At 44.6% G+C, this 27430-nt stretch overlaps 1 protein-coding gene, 1 non-coding gene and 1 pseudogene across 2 annotated transcripts in view; 2 read left to right on the top strand and 1 right to left on the bottom strand.

Moving 5' to 3' along the window:
- Positions 1 to 1849: 1849 nt before the first annotated feature.
- The window catches only part of Grhl1 (grainyhead like transcription factor 1), a 66098-nt gene continuing 40517 nt past the window's right edge, over positions 1850 to 27430 (bottom strand). Inside the window, exons 9-16 of the mRNA XM_045149363.1 lie at positions 21084 to 21242; positions 12837 to 12888; positions 11744 to 11883; positions 9933 to 9970; positions 6300 to 6391; positions 5900 to 5985; positions 3739 to 3803; positions 1850 to 2185 (exon numbers count right to left, since the gene is read on the bottom strand). Coding sequence (XP_045005298.1) covers positions 2071 to 2185; positions 3739 to 3803; positions 5900 to 5985; positions 6300 to 6391; positions 9933 to 9970; positions 11744 to 11883; positions 12837 to 12888; positions 21084 to 21242 — 747 coding nt within the window. The 3' untranslated portion in view covers positions 1850 to 2070. The remainder of the gene's footprint in view (positions 2186 to 3738; positions 3804 to 5899; positions 5986 to 6299; positions 6392 to 9932; positions 9971 to 11743; positions 11884 to 12836; positions 12889 to 21083; positions 21243 to 27430) is intronic.
- LOC101617251 lies at positions 14024 to 14456 on the top strand (annotated as a pseudogene).
- Positions 15137 to 15266, top strand: LOC123461328. Its single transcript, XR_006637615.1, has one exon. It is a non-coding gene; the product is annotated as a small nucleolar RNA SNORA33 (small nucleolar RNA).

The following is a 27430-nucleotide window of genomic DNA, read 5'->3' as shown; positions in this document are numbered from 1 at the left end:
TGTACCCGTTCTTTCTGACTGGCTCTCTTCTCTCTGCTTGCAAAAACAAAAATTTATTTTAGACATGTGGTGATTCCCACCTGTAATCCCAGCACTGGGGAGGATGACACAGAAAGTTCATAAATTCAAGGCTAGCCTTGGTTATGCAGTGAAATTGTCTCTAATAAAAAAAAACAAATGGAAGCTGGGTGTGGTGGTGCACACCTTTAATCCCAGCACTTAGGATGCAGAGGTAGGAAGGATCTCTGTGAGTTCAAGGCCAGCCTGAAACTACCTAGTGAATTCCAGGTCAGTCAAGGATAGAGTAAGTTCCTACATCAAAAAAGCAAACAAAAATAATAATAAAAACAAATCAAAATAAAACAAAAAAATAAATGGATGACTGGATAGACAAATGGAAGGAAAAAAGTCAAGCTGAATAAAAGGAAATGACATATTACGAAATAGACATATAAAATTTAATCCCTTTGGTTTAAAACATGTTCAATAATACAATTAAAAATGAGAAAATTGATTGCATAAAACAAAATATAAAAGTCGTATGACCCGTGTCCCATGATACTTTAGAAAACTAGCAATTTTAATTCACATACTTCATTAGAGCATGTTAACCTACTATTAATAACAGTACTACTGATACGAATGACCTAGCTCCCTGAACCTAAAGATACCCGTGATTTTGTTATAATATTTGTTATAAAATTACATTTTAAAGTTTTCTTAAATATTTGAATGTGTACAAAACATTCCCTTGCCATGGCAGTATATGAATGCTTTCTAGAATTGTTAGCATATGCAATAATCAAGGCTTGAAAACTCTTGAGACAGGCTAGGGTCAGAACCACTTCTTGGGCCAGGGAGAGGAGTGACAGGGCTGGCTCAAGATGACAGTGGCGTGCTGCATGGGCACCGGGCGGTGACACTCACACACTCCTCAGAGAGCAGCTGCAGTTGAGTCGTCCTTTCACTTCGTTTGTGAAGCAATACAGAAACCCACAGAACATTCTCCACAGTGGACAGTACAGAAACTCACGCAATGTTCTTCACAGCAGACAGGATAGCCACGTTTTCTATAGCGGACAGTACAGAAACCCACGCAGTGTGCTCCACAGCGGACAGACTCTGTCAGTTGACAAGGCTTGCCATGCTAGTGAACAGTGGCTCGTGTTTGGAAAGACAAAGCATTCTGTTTGGTCCATGTTATCAAAAATAACTTTACCTCTTTTCTAGGGAAAATTTTCAAGGTAGATCTTTCCTGCTTACCTTCACTATTTGTACACAGACACTGTATTTATATATTATATATTTATATCAGACATTTATATACACATTTACAGACAGACCTTCAAAAAGATATTGCACTTATATACAAGGCAGCTTTAACTTAACTAACTAGTTTCACACTGTAACCCACTTAAGTTCTTCATAAGAAAGGCTGTTGATATGTCCAAGGAAGTTGCAAAGGAAGGTTCTGGTAACATGCCCTATTTAGTAAACATGATTGGAGGATGAGAGGTGGAGGGAGAGAGCTCAGGGGCTGGGCGCACTCCCCAAGGCAGTTGGAGTTACACTGAGGTCAGGCATGAACACAAAATCCTTAAAGCCAAGCCTCCGCCTTCCTGATTTCCACAAGTGACAGCCCACTGCTACTGTGGACACAGGCAGAGCTCCCCGAGATTTTGATAAATAAGGTAGCAGATACCCTAAAGGTTCCCAGAGTCTGCTAAACCCTGGTACAGACTTCTCACTTTTAGTTTCCTAGACATATATACTTATATATAAGTGTATATATATAAAATATAGACATATTATATATATAATATATATTATATATAAGTATATCAGAAATTCAAACACCATGATACATGATTTCTGTCATGCGAAAACACCAATGTGATACATTAAATGCAGTTCCATCTCCAATGTGAAAGGATTCCTTCTCTGACAGTCACTGTGTCTGTAGGTGGGTGCCCGAGTCCATCTGCTGGCCAAATAGTAAGATCTACAGAACAAGGAACACCGCTGTTGGACTCCCACTTCCAAGGGGAGCTGGGGCCGGGGCCCCATGTCTTAGATCTCAGTCAGGGTGAGCTTGTATGATCCACCAGCTTCTTCAATCTGTAGCTGGAAGGTGTCTTCATTAGAATAATGCTTCACAATGTTGTCATCCATGTTCACCAGGATCCTAGGGAAGGAGACATGAGGTTAGTCTCCACTCCTCTGCCTTGCTCTGTAGTGAGACTTGTGTTTACTTATTATCTCTGCACTCTCTAGCTGTGACCCACGAGGAAGAGGTTCACCTCTCCAGGTACAGCCCACCCCCCGCCCAATCTGTGAGCAAAACTACAGAACACTCGCTGATTCAACTTGAGAAATCTATGGACAAAACTCATTTTCATGACTTGTAGCCACAGCCCCCTGACCAATTAACCTCCCTGACAAGTTAATCTTTAAAGTATGAACACACTACTTAAGCTTAACCCTTCTAAATTTAGCCAGAATATCCCAATTCAGACTTGGTTAAGTAGAACAAAAGACCAGAGGGCGCGGTGGTGCATGTCTTTATTCCCAGCACTCGGGGAGGCAGAGGTAGGAGGACCACCGTGAGTTCAAGGCCACCCTGAGACTACAGAGTGAATTCCAGGTCAGCCTTGGCTAGAGTGAGACCCTACCTCAAAAACAACAACAAAAAGTAGAACAAAAGGTCTTATACTATATAATCTGCTATGAATGCTAGATGGCACAGGCACTGAAGAAAAACAGAACTAGGGCTGGAGAGATGGCTTAGTGGTTAAGCGCTTGCCTGTGAAGCCTAAGGACCCCGGTTCGAGGCTCAGTTCCCCAGGTCCCACGTTAGCCAGATGCACAAGGGGGCGCACGCGTCTGGAGTTCGTTTGCAAAGGCTGGAAGCCCTGGCACGCCCATTCTCTCTCTCTCCCTCTATCTGTCTTTCTCCCTGTGTCTGTCGCTCTCAAATAAATAAAAAATGAACAAAAAAATACTTAAAAAAAAAAAAAAAAGAAAAACAGAACTAACATATTCATTTCTGGACAGAGATGCAGTGTGAAATGCCTTGAAAATACAATCCAGGCTTAAGTGCTCAAATACCAAGGAAGCAAGGCCTTTAGTTAGTCAAACCGGTTTCAAACATGGCTCCACCACCACTCGTGACAACCAAGCATGTGATCTTGGACAAGCCTTTCCCACTATCTCAGCCTCAGATGCCTCATTTGTAAACCGCAAATAGTAAGACCCATCTCAGGAAGCCCGTGTGGCAATCAGATAAGTGGCCCGTGCCCTGCACAGCACCTGTCTTAGGACAGGCACTGCATAAATAGTAGAGCTGTTTATGATATTCTTAGGCAATTCTGTCATGCATCCTGGAATATGAAGCCACTTCAAGGCTGCCATGTGGAAGAAAAGCAAATACAAACTTTTCTTGAAAAAAAAAAAATCCTTGAAGGAAGATCAATTTAAAGTAAATCATTTAGTAAGGAAAAGCAAGCCAGGTGTGCTGGCTAGCACTCCAGAGGCTAAGACAGGAACACTGCTGTGAATTTAAGGCCAGCCTAGGCACAGAGGGGAATGCAACTCTGACTCAAAAAGAGAAGAGCGCAGAAACCCCACACTGCAGCACGGGCGTCTCCGTGGCTGCTCCTACACTGCACGTCAGTGCACATGGGTCTCTACGGAGGGAGTCTCTCGTCAGAGGCACGCCAAGTGTCCATCCCTGCTCACCCTTTCTTGCACTTCTTGAATATTTTCCCAATCTTGTCATGGGGGACATCATACTTGTCAGAGATCTAAAAGAATAGAGAAAGATAATTTAAAATGTTTCCAAGGCTTTAAAAACATATAACCATATACACATGCCGTACAGTCACTCAACTTTGTGTTTCTCCTTTATCTTTATTTTTTGTTTTTGTTTTTCAAGGTAGGGTCTCACTGTAGCCCAGAGTGACCTGGAATTCAGTCTGTAGTCTCAGGGTGGCCTCAACTCAAGGCAATCCTCCTACCTTTGCCTCCCCAGTGCTGGGATGAAGGTGTGCACCACCACACCCAGCTCCTTTATTTTTTCAAAGCCAACGTCTTGCTATGTAGCTCAAGCTGCCCTCAAGCTTGCACTCCCCTTGCCTTAGCCCCCTGTGTGTTCACAAGGTGCACACACAGAGATGAGTGAGACAGCCTATACCCTGGGGGAGGTGGAACTTTTAAATGAAGCTGGAACCACAGGTTCTTGCTATTTTCCCATAAGCCAACTGATTTAAAAAAAGACAGATGCCTATAACTAGGATAATGGGAGTGAATTCTATGATCTTGATTTTTGAAATGAAATTAATAGGCTTTATTTTCACAGAGCAGTTTTAGGTTTCCCCATTGTCCAGTCCTGGTGTTGTTATGCCAAGGAACCAATGTTGCTATCGCATTACTCACTCACTCAAGCCCACGTTCATACTCTGCACTTTACATGCTATGGGTTTGACACATGACATGCATTCATTCCTTGAGAGCTATGAACAAGTCACATGAATACAGTGATTCTTCAACTTTTCCACACTCTTCTCTCCCATTTCATGAGTTTACATGGTACCTAAGAAACTGGTGAAGCTGGGCATGGTGGGCACACCTGTAATCCCAGCACTCAGGATGCTCAGGCTAGGAGATCACTGAATTGACACCAACCCAAACACAAAAGGACATACTAAGAGATGGCAGAGGCTACCTGTCCCCTCACTTATTCTATGCACTTTCCTTGCACTTTCTGCAGCTGAAAATTTACATGTGAATTTCTTAATTGACTGCCTTCCTACTTGGGTAGTATACTCCATGTGACACTCGCTCACTCACCCTGCTAACTCCGAGTGCCTACAATGGCAACTCACCCAAAGCAGACCCCTTGTCTGATTTGTTAAGCTGGATGTGGTAGGGCACAACTGCAAGACAGGAGAACCTCGAGTTTGAGGCCAGCTGAGCTACATGGCGAGTTACAGGTCACACTGGGCATACAGTGTGCTGCATGCAGTTGTCAGAGGAGCCGAGGGATGCTGCCAGTCTGAATACGCACCACTCTGAGATCAAAGATTTCCACAGTCTTAAGGACCTGAGGTCAGAAGTAGCAGGACAAGGGCTTACTCTAGAATGCGGCAGAGGCTGAGCAGAAAGGAGAACTGGCACTGCACATTTCCTTCTGCGCATCCTTCCTTCTGGCATCCCAGAAGGGACACTAGTTCAGCTGACCACAGCCCTCTACTGGCTCCTATAAGAAGGATTTCTGGTTATCACTGGTCACACCTCTGCATTTTCTCAGGTACGATCTGAGAAGATCTTGCACAGTTCAGCAAAGATGAGCAGCAAAGGCAGACCAAGGAGTGACTGTCGTGTTGGTTTGGTTTTGAACTGGGCTGACTGCATAGTCTAGGTGGGTCTCAAGTTCTCAATCTTCTCGCTTTAACCGCTAGTGTGATGAGCTCATAGGTGTGGGTGCCACCAGGCCCAACTGAGCCACCATTTTATGATTTTAAGGTTTGGCTTGATTCAAAGTAACTTCGGTCAGCCTCTAAGTGATTTGCTACACATATTCCCTTCACCGAGAACATAAAAGTTAAACTATCCCACAGGCCATCACAGGTTCATTCAATTAGGTGGAACCCATCTGCAGGAATGACCCACCTTTGAGGCCAGGCACAAGAGGTCTGACCTGTGTGGACAAGTCATACCTGCAGACAAGAGAGGATGGCCCGAGGCTAACCAAATGTGCAATAAGCATACACAAAGAACGTCTGAGAAAAGGGTCACGGTATCAGCAGAGCACGGGTCTGTACGCTGTGACGAAGGACTCCAGTGGGAAGCTGTGGAGTGCTGCCTTCAGGTTCTAAACTGCTGCATATGCTCTACTCACCGCCTCCATCAAGCCCTTCAAAGTCGGGGTCTTGAGCATCAGGGCATCGAAGACCTCTTCCGATTCCTTGCGAACATAGAGCAGCACTAGTTCCCAGCCAAGAGCAAGGAGGAAAAAGAAAGGAAACAGTTCATTCACGTGAGCAAAACGTGACAACAGGTCATGGGTGTGGGTTAAGATAACCAGACACATTCCCATTAAGGACAACACGCACCATCACCCATGTCCTGAGTGTCCCCTGAACCTGCAGTAGCTCATGTTCTGGCAGTGTGTCAGGCTGACAGAGGGATACTAGAGGAAGTGAAAAGCTGGACAAGCCAGCGTCATGCACCGTATGGTGCTCACCAATAGAGCTCAGTGCTGATGTAAAGTGCCCATGGGTCAACAGAAACCAACACACCTCTCTTTGGTTCTTCTATCCGGGCAAGCTTCGCAGGAGGTGGAACAACAAAGTCATCTTCTGTTCCAAATGGCCCCCTTTTCAAGGCAGACCTGTGGGTGATCCAAAACATGCAGTTAACAACTTCAATTTCAATCAACCACATGCTTAGAAGAAGGATGCTTAGTGTGTACCAGTGGATTTTAGACCCACAGTAGCTTTCACTCTTGATCTGGTCCAGCTTCCTTGCTTTGTGGCTGACAAGTCTGAGGCCAAGAGCAAATATCTGACTGAGCCCAGGCTCTTGACTATGGTAACAGTAGGCCATTCTAGTCACCTGTGGACATCCATCATCACTGCTCTACTAACTACTAACCCAGCTGCCTCCCTGGGACATAGGCTGCTTTCCAGGAAAAATTTTTAGAGGAGATATGGAAATAAAAGAAGAGACACTCAAAACAGTGAGAAACAGTGACCAAGAAAACACAGGCCAGGCCTGCTGACAAAACATTCCCCAAAAGACACACAGAGGAAGGGCTCCGTCCTTTACCATTAGGGAGCCACATATTTTATGTCACAGGTAAGAGGGAATCTTTGCAAGCTCTATGACATAGACTGCCATAGCCAAAGTGTGTGGTCTATACTGTAGGAGACTCCAGGCCTACAAGTAGGACAGGTGAAGAGAGGACTTGGAGGATAATCACAGCATCGCTTCTGAAGGGTTTAACATGCTCGTGTCCACGGAAATAAAAGGGGAGGGTGGACAAGGACAATGAGAATAAAAAAGTACATGATCTGCTTCTGCGGGTTTCTTTTTGTTGTTGTTGTTGTTGGTTGGTTGGTTGTTTTTTTGTTTTTCCTAGGTAGGGTCTCCCTCTAGCCCAGGCTGACCTGGAATTCACTATGTAGTCTCAGGGTGGCCCTGAACTCATGGTGATCCTCCTACCTCTGCCTCCTAAGTGTTGGAACTAAAGGCGTGCACCACCACACCCGGCAAAGTGCATGATCTGAGCAACTGCGATCAAAGGCACACGTTCTAGACAATCCAACAGGGAGGGGTGATAAGGTAAGCAAGCACACAAATAACTGAAAAGGAAGAAAGTGAGTGCATGGCTTTGAGTAGGACAATCATCTCGGGATCAGGGAGCGGGCCTTAAAGCATCTGTACACCTCAGGTTGTACCTCTTAACAGGGACCTAGTAAAGGAGCCGTAGGACCCATGCCCGACAACCCTGAGCGGATGAGCGGCACAGGCCTGGCCAGCAGCGAGAAGGCACAGCTGTAACCACGGGTGAGGACTGGGGCATGAGGGAAGACAAAAGCACGCCACAACAAAAACAAAACAGATGGGCTTGGAGGCTTGGGTCTATAATTCTAGTACTTGGGAGGCTGATGCAGAATGAGCTGAGTTCGAAGCCAGCCTGGGCTGCTTAGTGAGTCCTAGACCAGCATGGCTAGAGTAAGACCCAGTGTCAAAAAAAGAAACCACACCAGCTGGGGATGCAGTTCAGTTAGTCGAGTGCTCTACTGGGTCTGATCCCCAGCCCCACATAAAACCACGCACGGCAGTGCACACTTAGAACCCAGGAGGTAGGAGGATCAGAAGTTCAAGATCACCCATCACAAGTTTGAAGCCAACGTAGGATACATGAAACCTTGACTCAAAAACGAGCAAACAGAAATGAGGGAAAGGACAGGCTGAGGATGGCATTCACACCAACGTTCTCCATCAACATGCACTTCTGTATCAAGAAAAAATATTTAAAACACCAAAGCAGAACTTTCCCCTTCTTCAAAATTCAGCCCTGTAAGCTTGCTATCAGGAAGGACAGCCTGGGCTGGGATCTGCACAGGCTGGAGAGACTGTAACAATCCCTCTGCCCAGCAGATGTCTGCCAGGCACAGAGCCTAGAGGGCAACCACTGTGTCCCTGCACACCCAGGGTACCAGCCTAGGTTCCAAACACTCCTCCATCAGGGGTTTCCAGCACAAGAAGCTGCTTCTGTAGCTAGAAGGGCAAACACTAGCCTCCGAGTGGAAGGCAGGGCTCCAAGGTCAGGGGCCAGGCGAAAGGACCAGGGGCCAACTTGGAGGCCTGTCCCATGCCTGCTCTGGGGCATCTGTGAGCCCACGTGAGTGGCAGTGATGGATTACAGCTTAAAATGGGAAACTGAGTTCCATGTTGATATAAATAAGTCAGTGAATAAATGTGAAGTGTGGCCGTGAGTGAGGCATTTACGGAATGTATCTTCCCCCAGAGCACTTTCTACACAAGGAAGAAATCCCACCCAGCAGAGAAGCTCGAGCAGCGGTCACAGGGAACACTGAGGACCAGGTAAGCAGAGCCCAAGGCCAAGGGGAGGACGCCTGAAATGAGGGCCCTCACCACACAACCAGCTTGTAACCTTCTGAAAGGCTCCATCAGGAAAGTCAAAGGCCAGGCTGTTCCAGACCAAAGGCAAAGAGGCATGGCAACCATGGCACGAAGGTCTGAACTGAACCCTGTTTTATGTAAAAGATGTTATTGGGACAACCAGCAAAACTGGAAGTGAGCATAAGCATTACGGGATCAGTGTGAACATCCAGACTCTGGTGATGTTTGGAGATGCCCTTATTTAGAAGAACCATATATCCAAGTACTCGGGAATGATGGGGCTTGGGGTCTGCAATTGACTCTTTTTTTTTTTTTTTTTGGTTTTTCAAAGTAGGGTCTCACTCAAGCCCAGGCTGCCCTGGAATTCACTATGTAGTCTCAGGGTAGCCTAGAACTCACAGCAATCTTCCTATCTCTGCCTCTTGAGTGCTGGAAATGCATGCACCATCATGCCTGGCATTCTCTTTGTTTTTTGAAAAAGGATCTACAGGGCTGGGGAAATGGCTCAGTGGGTATGAGATCTTGCCACACAAGCATGAGAACCTGAATTCAATTCCCAGTACCCATATAAAAATCTGGACGGGGCTTGGAGAGATGGTTCAGTGGTTAAGACACTTGCTAAGGTTCGATTTGATTCCCCTAGCGCACATGTAAAGCCAGATACACAGAGTGGTGCAAGCATATGAAGTGCATTTGCAGTGGTGGAGGCCCTGGCACACCCATTTGCCCTCTCTCCCTCCCCCCTTCTTGCAAATAGATAAATAATTTTTTTTTTCCCAAAAAAGGTGGACAGGGCCACAAGCACCTGTAACCCTAGGCCTGTGGAGTGAGGGTTGGGTGGGGTTCAGTGACAGACTCTGTCTTAAGGAAACAAAAGTGGAAGAGTTATAGAGGAGGGCACCGGGTGTTTTCTCTGGCACATCTGTGCACACACATACACTTGTATATACTATACATACACACACTATACCACATCTCACCCCACCCCCCAAAAAAATGAAATAGAAAGAAAAGAGGAAAAGAGGTCTTGTTGAATAGCCCTGGCCTGGAACTTGCTGTGAAGCCCAGGCTGGCCTCAAACTTGTGATCTTCCTGCCTTAGCTCTCCCATAGCTGGGGAATGGATAGGTGCCACCACCTAGATTGTGAAACTTACACTTAAATAGCTCAGGGGAAAATGATTTCTTTTCTGCAATTTCTGTTTCTGTAGTTTTTTTCGCTAAGTTTGAGATGATTTCAAAATAAAATGAGATTAAAGAAAAACCAAATATAAATCCTTACCCTTCACCCTCCAACTCTTCTGAGGCAATGGAAAGAACCTATGATCAAAAACACAGATGCTTTTCAGACAGAGGTTCCAAATATTTCAGATCATGAATAATCTCTAAAATAATGTTGTTGTTTGTTTGAGGCAGGGTCTCACCCAAGCCCAGGCTGACATAAAACTTACTCTGAAATCACAGGCTAGCCTCAAACTGACAGTGATCCTCCTACCTCTGCTTCCCAAGTGCTGGATCAAAGATGTGGGCCACCATGTCAGGCTAGGAATAATTTTAAGTGACCAATCTAACACCAAATCCTTTTTTCTGAGATATACAATCTATATCCTTATCTTTCAATGCCCAGATTTTTACAGCTGTTTTGAATTTGGGGATGGTGTACTATGGTGTATAGGCCAGACCTGCTGAAAGTGCTTATACAGAGCTGGAGAGGTGGCTTAGCATTTAAAGTGCTTGCTAGTAAAGCCGAAAGATCCAGGTTTGATTCCCCAGGACCCACATAAAGCCAAATGCACAAGGTGGCATGTGCATCTGGAGTTCATTTGCAGTGGCTGGAGGCCCTGGCATACCCGTATTCATTCATTCATATCCTCCCCCTCTCTCTCTCTCTCTCTCTCTCTCTCTCTCTCTCTCTCTCTCTCTATATATATATATATATATATATATATATATATACACACACACACACACACACACATACACAAATACATACGTGTACAAATACATATGTGTATATTTCTCTCAAATATATATATGTATATAAAAATAAAGTGCTTATGTAATTACTGTATGTCATGAAGGGAAGCCCCACTCATTCATTAGCCTAAGGCTGATTCTGCTTCAGAATGGCAGAGCTGAATAGCACAACAGAGATATATGAACCAAAAAGCCTAACTATTTACTATAAGACCCTATTAGTGGTTAAGGCTTAGTGGTTAAGGCACTTTCCTGCAAAGCCCAAAGACCCAGTAAGCCAGATGCACAAGGGGGGACATGCATCTGGAGTTTGTTTGCACTCTCCCCCTGAATATTTCTCTCTCTCAAATAAATAAACAATAATTGTATTGGCTGGCAATGGTTCACCTCAAGAACTCTGAAAATCATCAATCCTTACAAACATGGCTAAGAGCAAGGAGACTGTCTTTGTAGTATTTATCCAAGCTCAGCTTAAAAAGTCAGTCCTACTCTACACAGCTCCTGTCTCTGGTAAACTTTTTACCACAAAGCAGGGTATGACTATTAGTTAAATTTTGTTTGAGTTTCTAAAACCCAGGAGCACATGCCACTGATGATTCAGCAACTGGGACCATGTGAAGGGTCTTCAGATGGTCTCTGAGAGATGTATGTATCACCCAAGCTGAATTCACAAGATAAGAGGTTCATACTCCAATTATGTTGCTACTCTAGACACCTTTCAGTGAGCTAAGACATGGAAGAATAATGAAACTAAGCTGACATGCCTGGCACTGTTGTCTCTGAATTAACCTCACCTTTGGTTTTGGGGGCATCATGACTGAATGCTCCAGAGATCTGACTAACTGGTCAAGGTTCACTGAAGTCTAGCTCCTCTTTGTCCTAACTAAATACCAAATGCCAGGTGTGGTGGCACACACCTTAAATCCCAGCACTTGGAAGGCAGAGGGAGAAGGATGGCCCTGAGTTCAAGGCCATCCTGAGTCTGCATGGTAAATTCTAGGTCAGCGCAGGCTGGGGTGAGACCTTAACTCGAAAAACCAGAAAAAAAAAAAAAAAAAAACAAAGAGTTTATTTTTGCCCTGCTTTGCCACCTCCCCGAGGAGACTGGTTACCTACATGGCTGCCCCGCTGCAGGTTGGCAAAGTGCACGTCAGGAATAAAGAGCACAGGCTGAGTGTCGAGATCGAGGAAGGGCTTGAACACCGTGATGTCTGTTCGCTTGTGTGAGGGAAGCAGTGGCACTTTAACGTCAGAAACTGGGGAGGAAAAGGAAGCCAGCGTCAACAGGTCATAGTTAGAAGCTGGAAGCAGGCCATGGGACATTTTTCTTAAAATTCATAGGGATTTATTTGTTGCACATATTTATAATGAAATAGCTGAACACCTTATCTGGATCAATGCAAATAGATTTGCATGACATACAGTAATTACATAAATAAATATCTGAGATGCACAGATTTGGAGCAGAGGCAAAGTACATGTAGTTTTCATCTGATAGGACTAACCCGTCATTGTGTGAACACAATCTGGACGTCATTCCACCTTCACTGTTGTCATGAAATAGTTTACAGTTGAATTCAGAGCACAGTAAGAGACTCAACACCACATTTAAGAGTAAGTGTGCTACTTGGAATTCATTCACGTGGAGTCCTCTTCCCTCATCACCTGGCCCTTTGTAATGAGCTGTTGTTCCATTAGCTGTTTTCAAGCAGTGCTTGGAGGCAGCACTTTGATGCCAGTGAGAGAACTGATTCACATACAGTAAGAGAAAAAAGACTTTTCTGGGGAAATGTCCAAATAGGATCCTTATGGATTTTCCAACTGTTACATTCTACATAAGACAACGTTCACTGGGAATTAAGACAGCCTTAATTCTTAGGGTTGTTGCCACTATTTTTACAAATTTGGACAGCTCTGGCTTCAGTCAGCTCATGGGGACAGTGTGGCACTTCTCAGGACCCAGCCCCTGAGCCCCAAAAGACAGCTGAAAAAGCCTGAGCTTGGGACAGCCCAAGGTACCGCCCTGCGGCTCTGCAGGCAAACCGGCCCTCATCTGCAGAAGCTGGCCAAGGCAGCAATACTGGTGCCACATGGCAGCAGACCAACCACAATGGTCTTTGCTGTGTCCAGCCACGTTCTGCAGGGACCAGAATGCAGCTGGTGGGACCCCCATGGCCAGGCATTCCCCGCAGCAGGTCAGTACACTTGCCTTTTCTCTTGCTTTGCTTTCGTTCTTCATCCCTGATTTTCCGCTCTGCTCCCTGCAGGTAAAAGAGGACAAGACAGGATTCGGTGGATCAGGTCCCTTGAACGAGTTAAGTCTCCTCTTTGAAAATGAATTCTGTTACTGACTGTGCTCATGGGGCTTGCCATAGGAGTTTCTTCTACAAAGCCTATTCCTTTGGTCAAAGCCTATTATATGCATGTATTGGAATGTCATAATAAAACCTCTTTCTACAATTAATATATACTAATAAGTAACTTCATAACCCTATTCTTTTTTGGCGCACGCACGCGCGCGCGCGCGCGTGTGTGTGTGTGTGTGTGTGTGTGTGTGGTGAGCCTCCAACAAGGTAAAATGCACAAGTCCTGGTATCCAATGAGACAGCCAGGCACACAAGTAGGAAGAAAACACATGTGCGCGCACATACAGGTAGGAAAACATGACTGGAAAAAGGACAATCATACCATTGAGCTGACCCAGAATTAGCAGATTTCAGACAAGGATGTAAAGCTGGCTGAGTGTACTGTACTCCGATCGTTCACAAGCCGGGGATAATTACTAAACTCGGCTAAGAGTGTAGCTCTGTCATAAAGCAATTACCCAGCATGTGCCAGGCCTCGAATTTACTCTCCAGCACTACAAAAAGACAAACCGAGATCCAACTTGAACTACTGAAGCTGAAAAGTACAATATACAAAAATGCCATGAGTCAACCTGTTACTTCGTAAGCCGACTTTAAAAAACAAAACTAGTAAAAAATTAAAAATGATAATGTCAAAGATGAAAATAGCAATGAATGGAATTGAGGAGTTCAGACCAAAATATCAGTGAACTTGGGACATAACAATCCAAAATGCAACAGGAGAAAAGCAATCCACGCCGAAAAAAGAAGGAAAAAAAGGGCATCAGTGAGCTCTCTGGGACAACTTCAAGCCCCTTATATGTGTATAAGACCTATAAGAACGGAAGGAACATGCATATTTGAAGACCAAAATGTCTCCAAATTTAATGGGATCCATAAAGCCACCAATTCTCACCAAAGTCAAGAAGCACAATGAATTCCAAGAGCAAAAAACACACATAGATTTACCATAAAAAACTGCTCAATTGTTTTTTTTTCCTCTGACATCTTAGCGAAGCCGCGTGGTCGCAGCGGCTCTCCAAGCTTCGCCATGTCGCCCAACAACAACAATAAGAAAGACGCCGGGAAGTCGGCTAAGAAAGACAAAGACCCAGTCAACGAGTCTGGGGGCAAGGCCAAAAAGAAGTGGTCCAAAGGCACAGTTCGGGACAAGCTCAACAACCTAGTCCTGTTTGACAAAGTTATGTACAACAAACTCTGTAAAAAAGTTCCCAACTATAAGCTTATTTACCCCTGCTGTGGTCTCTGAGAGACTGAAGATCCGCAGTTCCCTGGCCAGGGCAGCCCTTCAGGAGCTCCTTAGTAAAGGACTTATCAAACTGGTTTCGAAGCACAGAACTCAAGTGATTTACACCAGAAATACCAAGGGTGGAGATGCCCCCGCTGCTGGTGAAGATGCATGAACAGGTTCAACTCAACTGACTGTACATTTGGAAAAATAAGATTTATTAAGTAAAAAAAAAAAAAAACAAAAAAAAAACCCTGCTCAAAACCAATGAAAGAAAATCTTGAGAGTTCACATACAAGAAGACATGAGCAGAGTAAAGACAGATGACGGCAGACTCAGAAGCAGTGACGACAGGAAGTCAGAAATCTTTCATATCAGAAGGGAAATAAGCACTTTGCAGACAAAGAAAAGCTGAAAGAATCCATTCCCAATAGGCATATAGTGCAAGCCAAGTTAAAGGACATTGTGGGAACCTTCTGACTCCCATTTCTTTTGACTCTCTCAATCAACACCTAATAGGAATGACTTTGGGATAATGAGGTTATCTCAAGAAGTGACCCTGTATTTGTTCTCAGTGACAGAGCTGATAACTATGACCCTGATGAAGAAAATAATTCTGGGAGGAAGTATCAATGAGATTTTTCTTTATTAAGATGGGCCACAGGGCTGGAGAAATGGCTTAGCAGTTAAGGCATTTGCCTGTGAAGCCAAAGGACCCAGGTTCGATTCCCCAGGGCCCATATAAGCCAGATGCACAAGGGGCACATACATCTGGAGTTCGTTTGCAGTGACTGGAGGCCCTGGCATGCCCATTTTTTTTTCTCTCTCTCTCTGATTGCAAATAAATAAGTAAAATTAAAAACTAAAACAAGTAAATAAATAAAGAGGAAAAAAATTTAAAAATAATATGGACCACAGCCAGCCAATTTATCTGCTTACCTGAATGTGTTTCTGAGAAATTTAGAAAAAGCTAGCAAAAGTGATGCCATGTTATGGGCCTTAAGAACAACTGAGTTCATTAAGGTCCCTGAAAATGGCTACAATAATTTTAAAAAAATAAAAGATGGACCAGGACCACATGTGGTGGCACACACCTGCAATCTCAGTACCAGAAAGATGAGAGAAGAGGGTCAGAAGTTCATGGTCACCCTCGGCACTAAAACTGGTGTGAGGCCGGCCAGGGCTACCTAAAACCTGTCTCAAAAAACAAAGCTGGGTGTGTGACGCACGCCTTTAATTCCAGCATTCAGGAGGCAGAGGTATGATTACTCAGAGTTGGAGGGTACCCTGAGACTACATAGTGAAGTCCAGGTCAGCCAGGGCTAGAGTGAGACCCTACCTCAAAAAAAAAAAAAAAAAAGCAGCTGGAGAGATGGCTCAGTGGTTAAGGCACTTGTCTAGAAATCCTAACAACCCAGGTTTGATTCCCCAGTACCCACATAAAGCCAGATGCACAAAGTGGTGCATCCATCTGGAGTTCATTTGCAGTAGCTGGAGGCTCTGGTGTGCCCATTCTTTCTGTTTTTCTTCTTTCTCTCTGTACTTGCAAATAAATTTTTTAAAAAAGAGAGAGCCTACTCAATTTCCACTGGTTAAAGATCCAATTTCTAGCAGGGCAGTGGTGGTGCACACCTTCAGTTCCAGCACTGGGGAGGCAGAGGTAGGAGAACCACTGAGAGTTTGAGACCACCCTGAGACAACATAGTGAATTCCAGGTCAGCTTGGGCTAGAGTAAGACCTTACCTTGAAAAAGAAAAAAAAAATCCAATTTCTGCCCCATTTTCTCTGAAAATGTGTTAAATTGCTACTGCTTCTAATATGAGAAAATCCCTGAGATGAGTTAAGCAATTATAATAAATAGCTGATAAAAACTTTCTATTTGAGATTTACCATATGACCCAGCTATAGCACTCCCAAGCATATATCCTAAGGACTCATCTCACTACCTTAGAGATACTTGCTCAACCATGTTTATTGCTCAACCATGTTTATTGCCACTCTATTCACAATAGCTAGGTCTAGATGTCCCTCAACTGATGAGTGGATAATGAAGATGTGGCACATTTACACAATGGAGTTCGACTCAGTGGTAAAGAAAAACGAAATTATGAAATATGCAGGAAAACAGATGGATCTGGAAAGGATTATACTTAGTGAGGTAACCCAGGCCCAGAAAGCCAAACGTCACATGTTCTTTCTCATATGTGGATCCTAGCTACAAATGATTGGACTCCTATGTGAGTAGGAATAAAACTTAGTAGCAGAGGCCAGTAAGCAATAAAGGGGACATAATAAAGGGAATAGATAGGGAGGGAGGGGGGACTTAATAGGATGGGATCGTATATATGTAAGTAGAAGAACAGATTAATGGGGGTAAAAAGGCCTAAGTGAGGTCAGAGGAAGAGACTGAGTAAAGGAAATGTAGAGGAGGGCTAATCAAAATCTAAGAGGATATAAATAAATCATATGGAAACATACTTTTTTGGACAATGGAACACAAAGAGCCATAGATTGTTACTAGAAAATTTTAAGTGCCAGGGATGGGATACCTTCCAGTAAGCTGTTGGCCAGGGAGGTCCCTGATGCCCCCAAAACATTACAGGCCATTGCCGAGGCCCTTGGTTTCCCACCAGGAAGAGATGGAAAGACACTATTGCTGAAGACCCCACATACTTGGGCTGCAAGGTCACTGAGAAATCTTGCTGGAGCTGAGCTGAAAACCTCCTCCCTGTAGACCAGCTGACAGAAAGCTGGAAAAACCTTTGCTGCATGCAGTTCAGTGGGAGAGAAAGAGAAATCACCAGTGAAGATACTCAACAGTGGATATTGCAAGCCTTATATTTGACCAGCCATGCCAAATGAGCCAATGGGTGCAACAGTGGCATGTCTTTTATGGGGAAAGGCAACTTCTCTCTAATTGGACTGGAGGCGGTCCTTCTGATGACATGTCGAGATGTCTCACTTCTAGTTTTTGACTACAAATGGAGACAGAGTTGTGAGATGTTGACAGCCAGCAGAAGGAAGTCAACTGAAATAAACTGATGTCAGACCTTAGAAAGGACGGGCTCTGAGAAGCAGGCAAGTGGTAAAGAGTCGAGGCGGGCAGGGCAGACCTCAGAAGCGGTCACTTCACAGAGGGGTGGCCTAGCTCATAGCAAAGACTGAGGATCAGGAGTGGAGGGTGAGGCCATGTGCGGTCTCATGGGCTTGAAAAGTTCAAGTTTGAAAATCAATCACACCTAACAAATACATGATATTTCTCCTCAATCAGGATTTTATGTCAGCTGATACAGTTTCATCTTCTATGGCCCCCAGTGCCCTGCTACACTATAAAGCATTTATTGTTGATTCTTTATATCATAAGGACCGAGAACAGGAGATGAGGCCAGCAACTTTCATCTCTATCCATCTCTAGGATTACGGGTTCCGTAGGTAGGGAGAAACAGGAATGGACTTTTAAAGGGCCTCTCAAAGGAAGCCATAACCACAGAGGCTGGTGACATCTGAGTGTCCACTGACATATATACACCACTGGAAGCACGTTTCTAGCCAGTTTTGGGTGATGTTCATTTCTACCTACATGCTCGTACCTAATCAATGAAAGACCAGTGACTGACTGCAGTGCGTGTCCAGCCCACTATGCAAGCTGCAAGGCGTGTTCCCCGGGTGTGTGACCTAAGTTGACAGACTGGCAGGTCAACAGTAATGCAGAACATGAAATCAGATGTTGTCCTAAACATATACACACTCCTGCAACTTTAAAAAAGGCCTTGTGCCTCACAGGACAGCAGCATGCTGTTCCTCTGCAGTCATAGAGCAGAGGGAACCACTTTCTACATTTCCCACAGACAGTCTATAAAACCTTTCCTGAGCCTCACTTGCTAAATCAGCTTACCAATATTTAAGGCTCCCCCAAAGTCTTAATATTAAAACTGAACTTGTATAGAAGAATGAATCTATACATTACTTCTCTTCAAAACTTCACATACAAACTTTTCATCTGGAGAAGACTTTTGCGACTGACTAGCAGCATATGCAACCTGCTCTCAAACCTGCTAGAACATTCTAGAACTCTGTCACAGCAGTATTCAGTGCCACCTGCAAGCTAGCATCAGTTCACAAACAGCATTTGGGAAGCAATTATGCAGAACAATTTCATGGCCAGTGAATCATGAGAGAGGAAAAAAAAGGGCCTTCTAAGTCTGGTATGGTGGCACACACCTTGAATTCCAGCACTAGGGAGGCTGAGGTAAGAGAATCAGTGTGAGTTCAAGGCCAGCCTGGGGCCACAGAGTTCCAGGTCAGCCTGGGCTGGAATGAGACTATGCTTTGAAATAAACAAAAAACAAGGCCTGGTGTTGAGGCACACAACTTTAATTCCAATACTCAGGAGGCAGAAATAGGAGGGTCACTATGAGTTCAAGGCCAGCCTGGAGACTACAGAGGAGCCGCCAGGTCAACCTGGGCTTGAGTGAGACCCTACCTTGAGAAGAAGAAAAAAAAAAAAAAAAAAGCCAGAGCTTCTATTTACATGACTTACATGTATATATATCCATCTTGTTTTTTCTGGCATTTCACTTGAATATTTATCATACTTTACCGAAGTACAAGTCCATAACAGATTAGAAATTAAAAACACCATAGAAAATTGTGGGGATGCTGCTCTAGGCAATGACCACACTGAGCCCTGGGAAAGTCCTTGATCTGATTAGACGTCAGCTCAGTGTCTCCTGACAGGTACCTCCAAGGCAGGCTCATGGTAGGTACCTCAAGGACCTACCCCTTGTTTGCAAAGCCTTATGAAAACTAAGCATCGCGACAGTGTTCAAAAATGAACTCATCAGGCTGGAGAATGCCTTGGAAGTTAACAGTGTTTGTTTGCAAAGTCTGTTGGTCTGGGTCCAGTTCCCCAGTACCCATGCAAAGCCACATGTACAAAGCGGCACATTCATTTGAAATTTGTTTGCAGTGGAAGGAGGCCCTGGCCTGCCCATCCTCTCTATCTATCAAAACAATAAAAACATAAATGAACTCATCAATTCCTAAGACTGTCAAGAAAAATTATTAACCTGGAAAAGTTTTTGAAGAAACAATAGAGGTGGAAAAAGCACTTTAATAAAATTACAATTTCTCCATAGAGTTAGAAAAAGAACACAGACATGCTGATAGCCAGATTTCTGTTAGACTGGTTTCTTCTCTGGGTTGTTTTTTTTTTTTTTTTTTCTATTTTGTTTGAGACAGGGTCTGGCTATGTAGCCCAGGCTGGCCTCAAACCTATGATCCTCCTGCTCAGCCTCCGGAGTGCTGGGATTACAGACACACACCACACCTGTCTCCCCAGGGTTTCACTCAACTACAAAGGAATGTGGTATGATGGGAAGTGACCTAGTGACGTAAGTGCTGGAACCTATCAGCTGTGACTCATATGTGAACATATGAGAAACACCTGTGTGCCAGCAATAACCACACCTTGTCCTGGCGTCTGGGACTGGGCAGATCACATGACAAAGGAGCGGAAAGGCTGCTAAGTGGCTGACTGGAAGACGGGGATTCATCCTGGGTCATCCGTAGACGCCCCAGGTAATCACAGGGGTGGGAGAGGGAGGGGGAAAATGAGAACAAGTGTGAAGATGGAGAGATGTGGGGTGGCCACCACCAGCCTGCGCAGGCTGCGCAGGGAGCAGCAACGTGCAGCAGGCAGACACTCTAGAAAGGGGCGCACACCTGCACACACCTTGATTCTGGCCCGGTGTGACCCATGTCAGACTTCTGAACTACCAAGACAGCAAACTGGTATTGTGTGAAAGCACTGAGATTTCCGTCACAGGCCACCACAACAGAACAGGGGCACACCTTGGCCCACTAGCAGGTGCAAACGCAAGCAAGGGGAGAGGCGCTGACGGGCTGTTAAGGGAGCTCTCCAAACCCGAGGTCCCGGCGCCCTCCTGTGGTCAAGTGACGTTTGCAGCCAGTCAAAAGGCCTGTGACAGCAGGTGCGCTTCCAGTTATCTAGTACGTTCTAAAAGTCGTAACACAAGAATCTTTCAACAAAATGAAGCAAGAAGAAATATGTGTGTGTGTGTACCTACATATGATATATAAGTGGGATATATATCTCAATATTTCTGACTGGAAAAAGTCAGTCTGGCCCAATCTGTGTTCAATGTGCCACTCATTCCTTTGCAACTGTGCTCCAGTGCAAACACAATGGTCCCTTCCCTCAGACGCAAGCAGACTCTCGGATTAAAGTGGCTCAGCCCCTGGCTCTGTGTTAGCAAAAGTGACCATCTATTTTCCAGAGAAACTTCAGAGAGGAAATCACCTCGGACCCTATCCTTACCTTGCCGCCCATCCTGTGCTGAGATAAAAAGAACTTCAGTGTCATTACCTACTATCAGGAAATGGCTGATGGCCTGTCAAAAGGCCTACAGGAGGGGCTGGAGAGATGGCTTAACAGTTAAGGTGCTTGCCTGTGAAGCCTAAAGACCCAGGATCGATTCCCCAGGACCCATGTAAGCCAGATGCACAAGGGAGCACATGCTGCTAGAGTTCGGATGCAGTCGTTAGAGGTGCTAGTGTGCTCATTCTCTCTCTAAAATCTTTTTAAATAATAATTACTTTTTATAAAAAGCTTGCAGGGAGGCAAGCCAGGCACAGGGTGGTCAATACAGTGCATGCGAACCCAGGCCCACCCAGGGCACCACCTCTGCTTGATCAGACAGACTCAGTAAAAACATGCCGTCAAGTCTAACTGTTTAGTTAAAACAAGTCCCACTCCTCTTTATAATGCTTCTGCGCAGGCAAGGCTACAATAATAAATGCCCTGTGAGGCTAAGCTCCTCCACGTATCCGCTCCTCTCACCTTGTCACAGAAGACTTTGATCTGGCAGTAGGCCCGGTGCACTGGCTTGTTGCTGCGGTGGTTGTAGCTGTAAGTGTCGATCTGGATGTTAAGAGGCAGCCCCTTCACGCCCTTCTGCGAGGAGAAGTCTGTGCTTAAGCAGTTCACAGAGATAAACACCTGAGGAGGGGAGAGAAGGTTCAACTCAGCACAGCATGTGCAAACGCTCGCAGTGGCTTGAGCTCCAGCTCAGCTCGGCTTCTCGCCCTTCCTGGAGGCAACAAAGGGTGTATTCACAAACCACTTCTGAACATGGGGGTGGAGGGCGAAGGGGGAAGCTTGGAAGCTCTGTTCACTCTTGGCCAGGATAACGCTGTAGTTTTGACCAGGACAAGTGGAAGAGTGTGGCTGTCACTGCTGATGTCATCTGCCATTGTCCCCACAGCACTTTTCTCTGCAGCTGTTTGACAGCTCAGCACTAAGTCTGGAACCCTAGCCCTATCTGTTGGTACCACCTGTTAGGATAATCAGCAGCAGCAGCATGCATCTTCAGCGATCATGAACTGGTAAGCAATGCACTCCTCATCTAAGGAGGTGCCACAGCGAGGTGGTGGAAATGCCCACGGTGAGTAAGTCAGGAAAGACATGGAGTACTTTGGAGACACTCTCAGGCGGGCTTTGAGCTAGTCACCTGTGGTGCCCATTTTCTTTTATCAGCCGAAGTATCACTGACCCACATAGACAATTTTTTTTAAATATTTTATTATTTGCAAGGAAAGACAGAGGATCGAGAAAGGTGAAGAGAAATGGGTGCATCAGGGCGTCTAGCCACTGCAAAACTGCAAATAAATTCCAGGTGCATGCACTGCATCGTGCATCTTGGTTTACACGATTATTGGGGAATTGAACCTGGGTTGTTAGGCATTGCGGGCAAGTGCCTTGACCACTGAGCCATCTCCCCAGCAAATTTTTAAGACACAGAAGTAGCAGCTAGCATGCCCCTGGTCATGCTCCAAGTGGCAGGGATACTCTCCAAGAAGGAAGTCAGAGGACAGCACACCTTTCCCTCTGTCTCTGTCCAAGTCCTGGTGTGCCCATTCCCTCCCTCTCTCTCTCCCTCTCTCATTCTCTCCCTCTTTTTCTTAAACAAATAAAATTTTTTAAAAGTTAAAACAGACCTCATTTTGGCTGTTCTCCTCTCTTGAACTCCAGGTCCCTGCTCTGGTAAGCACCTCCCCCATCGCAGCCTGGCTGGCCTGAGACAAAGGGAGCTGGGGACCCCTCCTCCCACATATGCTGTCTCCCCCTCCTGCCCCCACATGTCAGGAGCTCTTTGTACTCCCTGCTCTTTCTTTCTCTCAATCTAATAAAGTCTCTATAAACCTTAAAAAAAAAGTTCAAAACAGCTTGGCGTGGTGGCATGTGCCTTTAATTCCAGCACTTGGGGGGCTGAGGCAGGATCATCATGAACTCAAGGCCAGCCTGGGCTACAGAGTGACTATCAGATCAGCCTGAGCTACAGTGAGACCCTGCTTCAAACAGAGACGTTCTGGGGGTTGGTACTCAGCAAAGCTGATGGATCTCTGCATAGCTAATGAACATGTCCCCTTTTTGGTTTGTTTGTTTTTTGCTTATTTTGTTTTCAAGGAAGGGTCTCACTCTGTAGTCCTGGACTGGCCTCAAACTCACAGCATTCCTCCCACCCCTGCCTCCTGAGCGCTGGGATTAAGGGTGTGCACCACCACACCTGGCTTCCACTACTTTTATGATTTTGGATTTGTAACTTGTCCACAAACATGGTTACAGTGCTTCTGATTTCCCAGTCCACTGGCTTTAGAACTTATTTCTGGTGCATGATCACCACATAGTGGATAGCATTAGAAGCACAGTTCAAAGATCCTTAAACAGGACAATCTGAGAAACCTTCCAGGCCCTAAGGCCTCAACTACCAAGGGCAGGTTACCACAAGCAGCACTGGGTGTCCCTGGCTGAACAGAGACGTAGACAGGCGTGACCTTAGGCTATGAAAGGAAGTGTGTGTGTGTCGGGGGCTGGGGTTCAGCAGAGGGTGGTGATAAGAACAATAAATGAAAGGGAAGGAAGCATGAGCAGAAGTCAAAGACAGAAAAAATGAAACCACGAAGACCAAGAAGGTTTTCTAGACAGTATGAAAATGTGGAAAGAGGTTTTTTGTTTTTGTTTTTTACCCTTATTCTATCATCATTTATTTTATATTTTCAAGTGAGAAAAGACAAAAAAGAAATCCTTAAAAGACTGTATCAGATTTGAAAATCTCCTCTCTTCCTTACCTCTCAATCTCATCCCTTCACCAACCTTCCCAGACAGGCCTCACTGTTCCTGGGCATGGCTGAGCCCATCCCTGCATTGTTGCTGACCATGTGAGCTTCTGGTCAGGGCAGCCCCACAGCTCTGCTCTGCCTGTCCAGGTCCTCAAGGGTGAGGCTGATCCCACCTCCACATGAGCCCCTGTCTCCCCGTGCAGGCTTCTGGCTGAGAGCAGTGAGAACAGTCCCCGCCACTCCTGTGTGCTGGGACCATGCAGAGCTAGCTCTTCACTCTACATGGTGGTCTTGCTGGCACCTAGGAGAGGGCACTGTCCTCTTGCCACAGAGGAGCCATTAAAGGTGTCCCAGATGGAGAGGAGGGTACTTAATAGGTTGATATTATATATATGTAAGTACAATGATTGTGATGGGGAGGTAATATGATAGAGAATGGAATTTCAAAGGGGAAAGTGTGGGGGGGAGGGAGGGAATTAACATGGGATTTTTTTTTAATAATCATGGAAAATGCTAATAAAAATTAAAAATAAAATAAAAGTTGAAAAATAAATAATAAATAAATAAAATGTAATTTAAAAGAAAAAAAAGGTGTCCCAGATGGAAAGCCAAGGAAACTGAGATTCACTTCAGGATCTTCTCGCCTTTGCACAGTTTCTTTTTCTCCAAATTGATCTTTGCAGCCAGACTCTGGTTGGAGGCCTGGGGTAGAGTGCTGTGCTTCTATCCTGATGTCTCTGTTTCGCTCCCCAGACCAGACTGCAGACACCGGTGGGGCAGGCCCACATCTTAGATTCCCTTCTTCTCCACACTGAGAACCTGTTCTCTCTTTACCAGGGCATAGTAATTGTGGAAGCTTTTCTTTCCGCCCACATCCAGTAAATAAGCAAAACTGCTCCAGTTCTGTAAAGACGAAGTCTAGATATATAGGCAGACTGTGGCACACAGTACTTTAAAACTGCATTATAGAAAACTGTACTCTGACCTGGTATATTACACATTAGAAAATAAAACATTTCAGGGCTGAAGAGATGGCTAAGTGGTTAAGGTTCTTATCTGCAAGGCCTGACAACCTAGGTTTGATTCCCCAGCACCCAAGTAAAGCCAGATGCACAATGTGTCCCATGCATCTGGAGTTCATTAATAGGGGCTAAAGGCCCTTTCTCTCTCTCTCTCTATCTCTCTCTCTTTCTTTCTCTCTCTCTCTGTGTTTGCCAATAAATAAATAAAAATATTTTTGAAGATAAAAATTAAAAAATATTTTCTATACAATCCAGAAGTCCACAACAAGATGTAGAAGACAGTGTATGGGACATACTCTGAGGAGAAGGCAGCAGTCTGTGTTAACAAGGTAAAGCTACCAAACCACTGAGCCTTTCACTTACAACCAAATGGAAAGATCTAAACTCTACTCAGTCATCCTGAGCCATATAGCACAGTTCCTAATTCAGAAACAGCTTCCTGGGAAAAGTTATATTTTAGTTCAATAATTCCAGGAAGTCTCTGACCCAAAGTGCTATTGCCTTGACAAGAGGACTCCATGGTAATACTGGCTTCCCCTTGTTTCCCAGCTTCAAGTCTCTATTCAGAGCAGAAATAAGCAGGACCCAAGGAGCCTTCAGAAGGCCCCTGCCCTCATGGTTATTCAGGGTTACTTACACTTTTTCACTTGTACACATTTGCCTCCTACTTATAAAAGTTCTTTCCAAACTTAGACTTTAAATGTGTCAGAGAAGCTTACAGCATTGCTAACTCAACATTTAAAAGAATGTCACCTTGCCTAGATAAATACACAAACACACCAGAAAGTAGGGACAGGGGTGAGCAAGAGAAGCATACTATGCCATGAGGGACAGTGGCCTGAAGGGCTCAAAAGAGAAAATTAGGAAGAATCCATGACAAGAACATGCAGGACCACCAAGGGGGCATGCTGGGTTGAGAAGCTTCCACGCTGGGCTTAGGCCTTCAGGCCAGTAAGGGGAGCAAGAGGCCCCTGTGTAAGAGGAGGTGAGGTGCCCAACAAAGGTGGCTTTGATCTGAAAATCAAAGCGACTACTTTTGGCCCCAGCTGTGTCCATTAACTACTGCTGCAACCTGGGTCCGGCACCTGTCAGGTGACCTGTCACATGACCAGGTGGTGGAGGCCCAGGACCTTGTAACTATCTCTTCACATGGAAGAGGATGAGTCCACAGCCCTACTCTGTTTACATCACAGACAAAACCACGGAGTGACACATTAGCCAGTCCAGAGTCTATGAATCTGGGTTCTATGAAGGCACCATGCAAAGCATATAAAACATCACACCTGCTGCTTGGGGAAAAGGAAGTCTCACAAAACGCCACCTGGGAACTAGTCCCCTCCACCCAGAGCCTGAGTCAGATATTTAGGGGAAGGGCTTCACAAGTCTTCTAGCGGGTCCCCTGCACACAAGAGGCCTGGAGCTAGCTCATCTTTCAAGCAAAGGCAAAGGCACCCTGGGTCCCACTGGAATCTTTGGAAGCAATGAGGCTGAAGGGCATGGCCACCGGACTGGGGTCTCAGACTCCTCAGCCTGAGTGGGTGTTCCCAGGTATGAAGTGAAGAGCCAGGATGGAAAGTTCCCTGGGGAGGGATTCTTCTACACAATGACATTCTTCAGCACGCAGAAGGACTCCTTTAGCTCCAAAACTCAGATATCAAACACACCTAGGTATGTGGTTTCCTTCTTTAAAGAGTTCAGATTTCTACACGTACTTTTATATACCCAATCTGGTTTATTAAAATTTTAAAAATGTACAGAGGCACAATCCCATAAAGTATAAATCAATCAATAGAAATACACAGACTGTAGCATTTTGTTCAATCTTGCTATTCAATAAGGTCATAACAATCCTCAGGTACTCAAAAGTTCCTAACATACTGACCAGAGAAGGCCCTACTAAAAGCCTATAAAACCTGGGCATGGTGACACACACCTTTAGTCCTAGCACTGGGGAGGCAGAGGTAGAAGGATCACTGTGAGTTTAAGGCCACCCTGAGACTACACAGTGAATTCCAGGTCCACCTGGGTTAGAGTGAAACTCTACCTCAAAAAAACAAAAATAGGGCAGAAATTAATAAACTAGAAACAAACAAACAAACAAAAACAATCCAAAGAATCAATGAAAGAAAGAGTTGGTTCTTTGAAAGGATAAACAAGATTGATAAATCCTTAGCAAACCTGACCAAATGAAAGAGAGAAGAGACAAAACTTAATAAAATTAGAGATGAAAAAGGCAGCATCACAACAGATATCAGAGAAAATCAAATAATCACAGGGACATACTATAAAAACATATACTCCACTAAGTATGAAAATCTAAAATGAAATGGATGATTTCCTTGATTTATATGACCTACCTAAATCAAAATGAGATTAATCTCTTAAATAGACCTATAACAAGTATGGAAATCCAAGCAGTTATCAAAAATCTCCAAACTAAAAAACAGTCCAGGCCCAGAGGGATTCACTGGTGAATTTTACCAGACCTTTAGGGAAGAACTATCACCACTGCTTCTTAAGCTTTTCCATAAAATAGAAAAAGAAGGAATCCTATCAAATTCCTTCTTTGAAGCCAGCATCACCCTGATACCAAAACCAGGCAAAGATAGAACAAAAGAAGAAAATTACAGACCAATCTCCCTCATGAACATAGATGCAAAAATTCTCAATAAAATATTGGCAAACAGAATACAAGAATATATCCAAAAAATCATTCACCCTGACCAAGTAGGCTTTATCCCAGAGATGCAGGGATGGTTCAATATACGCAAATCTCTAAATGTAATACATTATATAAATGGGTTGAAGGACAAAAATCACATGATCATCACATTAGATGCAGAGAAAGCATTTGACAAAATCCAACATCCCTTCATGATAAAAGTCATACAGAGATTAAGAATAGAAGGAACACATCTCAATATAATAAAGGCTATTTATGACAACCCTACAACCAACATATTACTAAATGGGGAAAAATTGGAATCTTTTCCACTAAAATCAGGAACAAGACAAACCCTTTTATTTAATATAGTACTGGAAGTCT

This window comes from Jaculus jaculus, chromosome 5 (genome assembly GCF_020740685.1).
Source record: "Jaculus jaculus isolate mJacJac1 chromosome 5, mJacJac1.mat.Y.cur, whole genome shotgun sequence".
NCBI lineage: Eukaryota > Metazoa > Chordata > Mammalia > Rodentia > Dipodidae > Jaculus > Jaculus jaculus.
The sequence above is the reverse complement of the archived record's forward strand: the minus strand, read 5'-3'. Positions and strand labels throughout refer to the sequence as shown.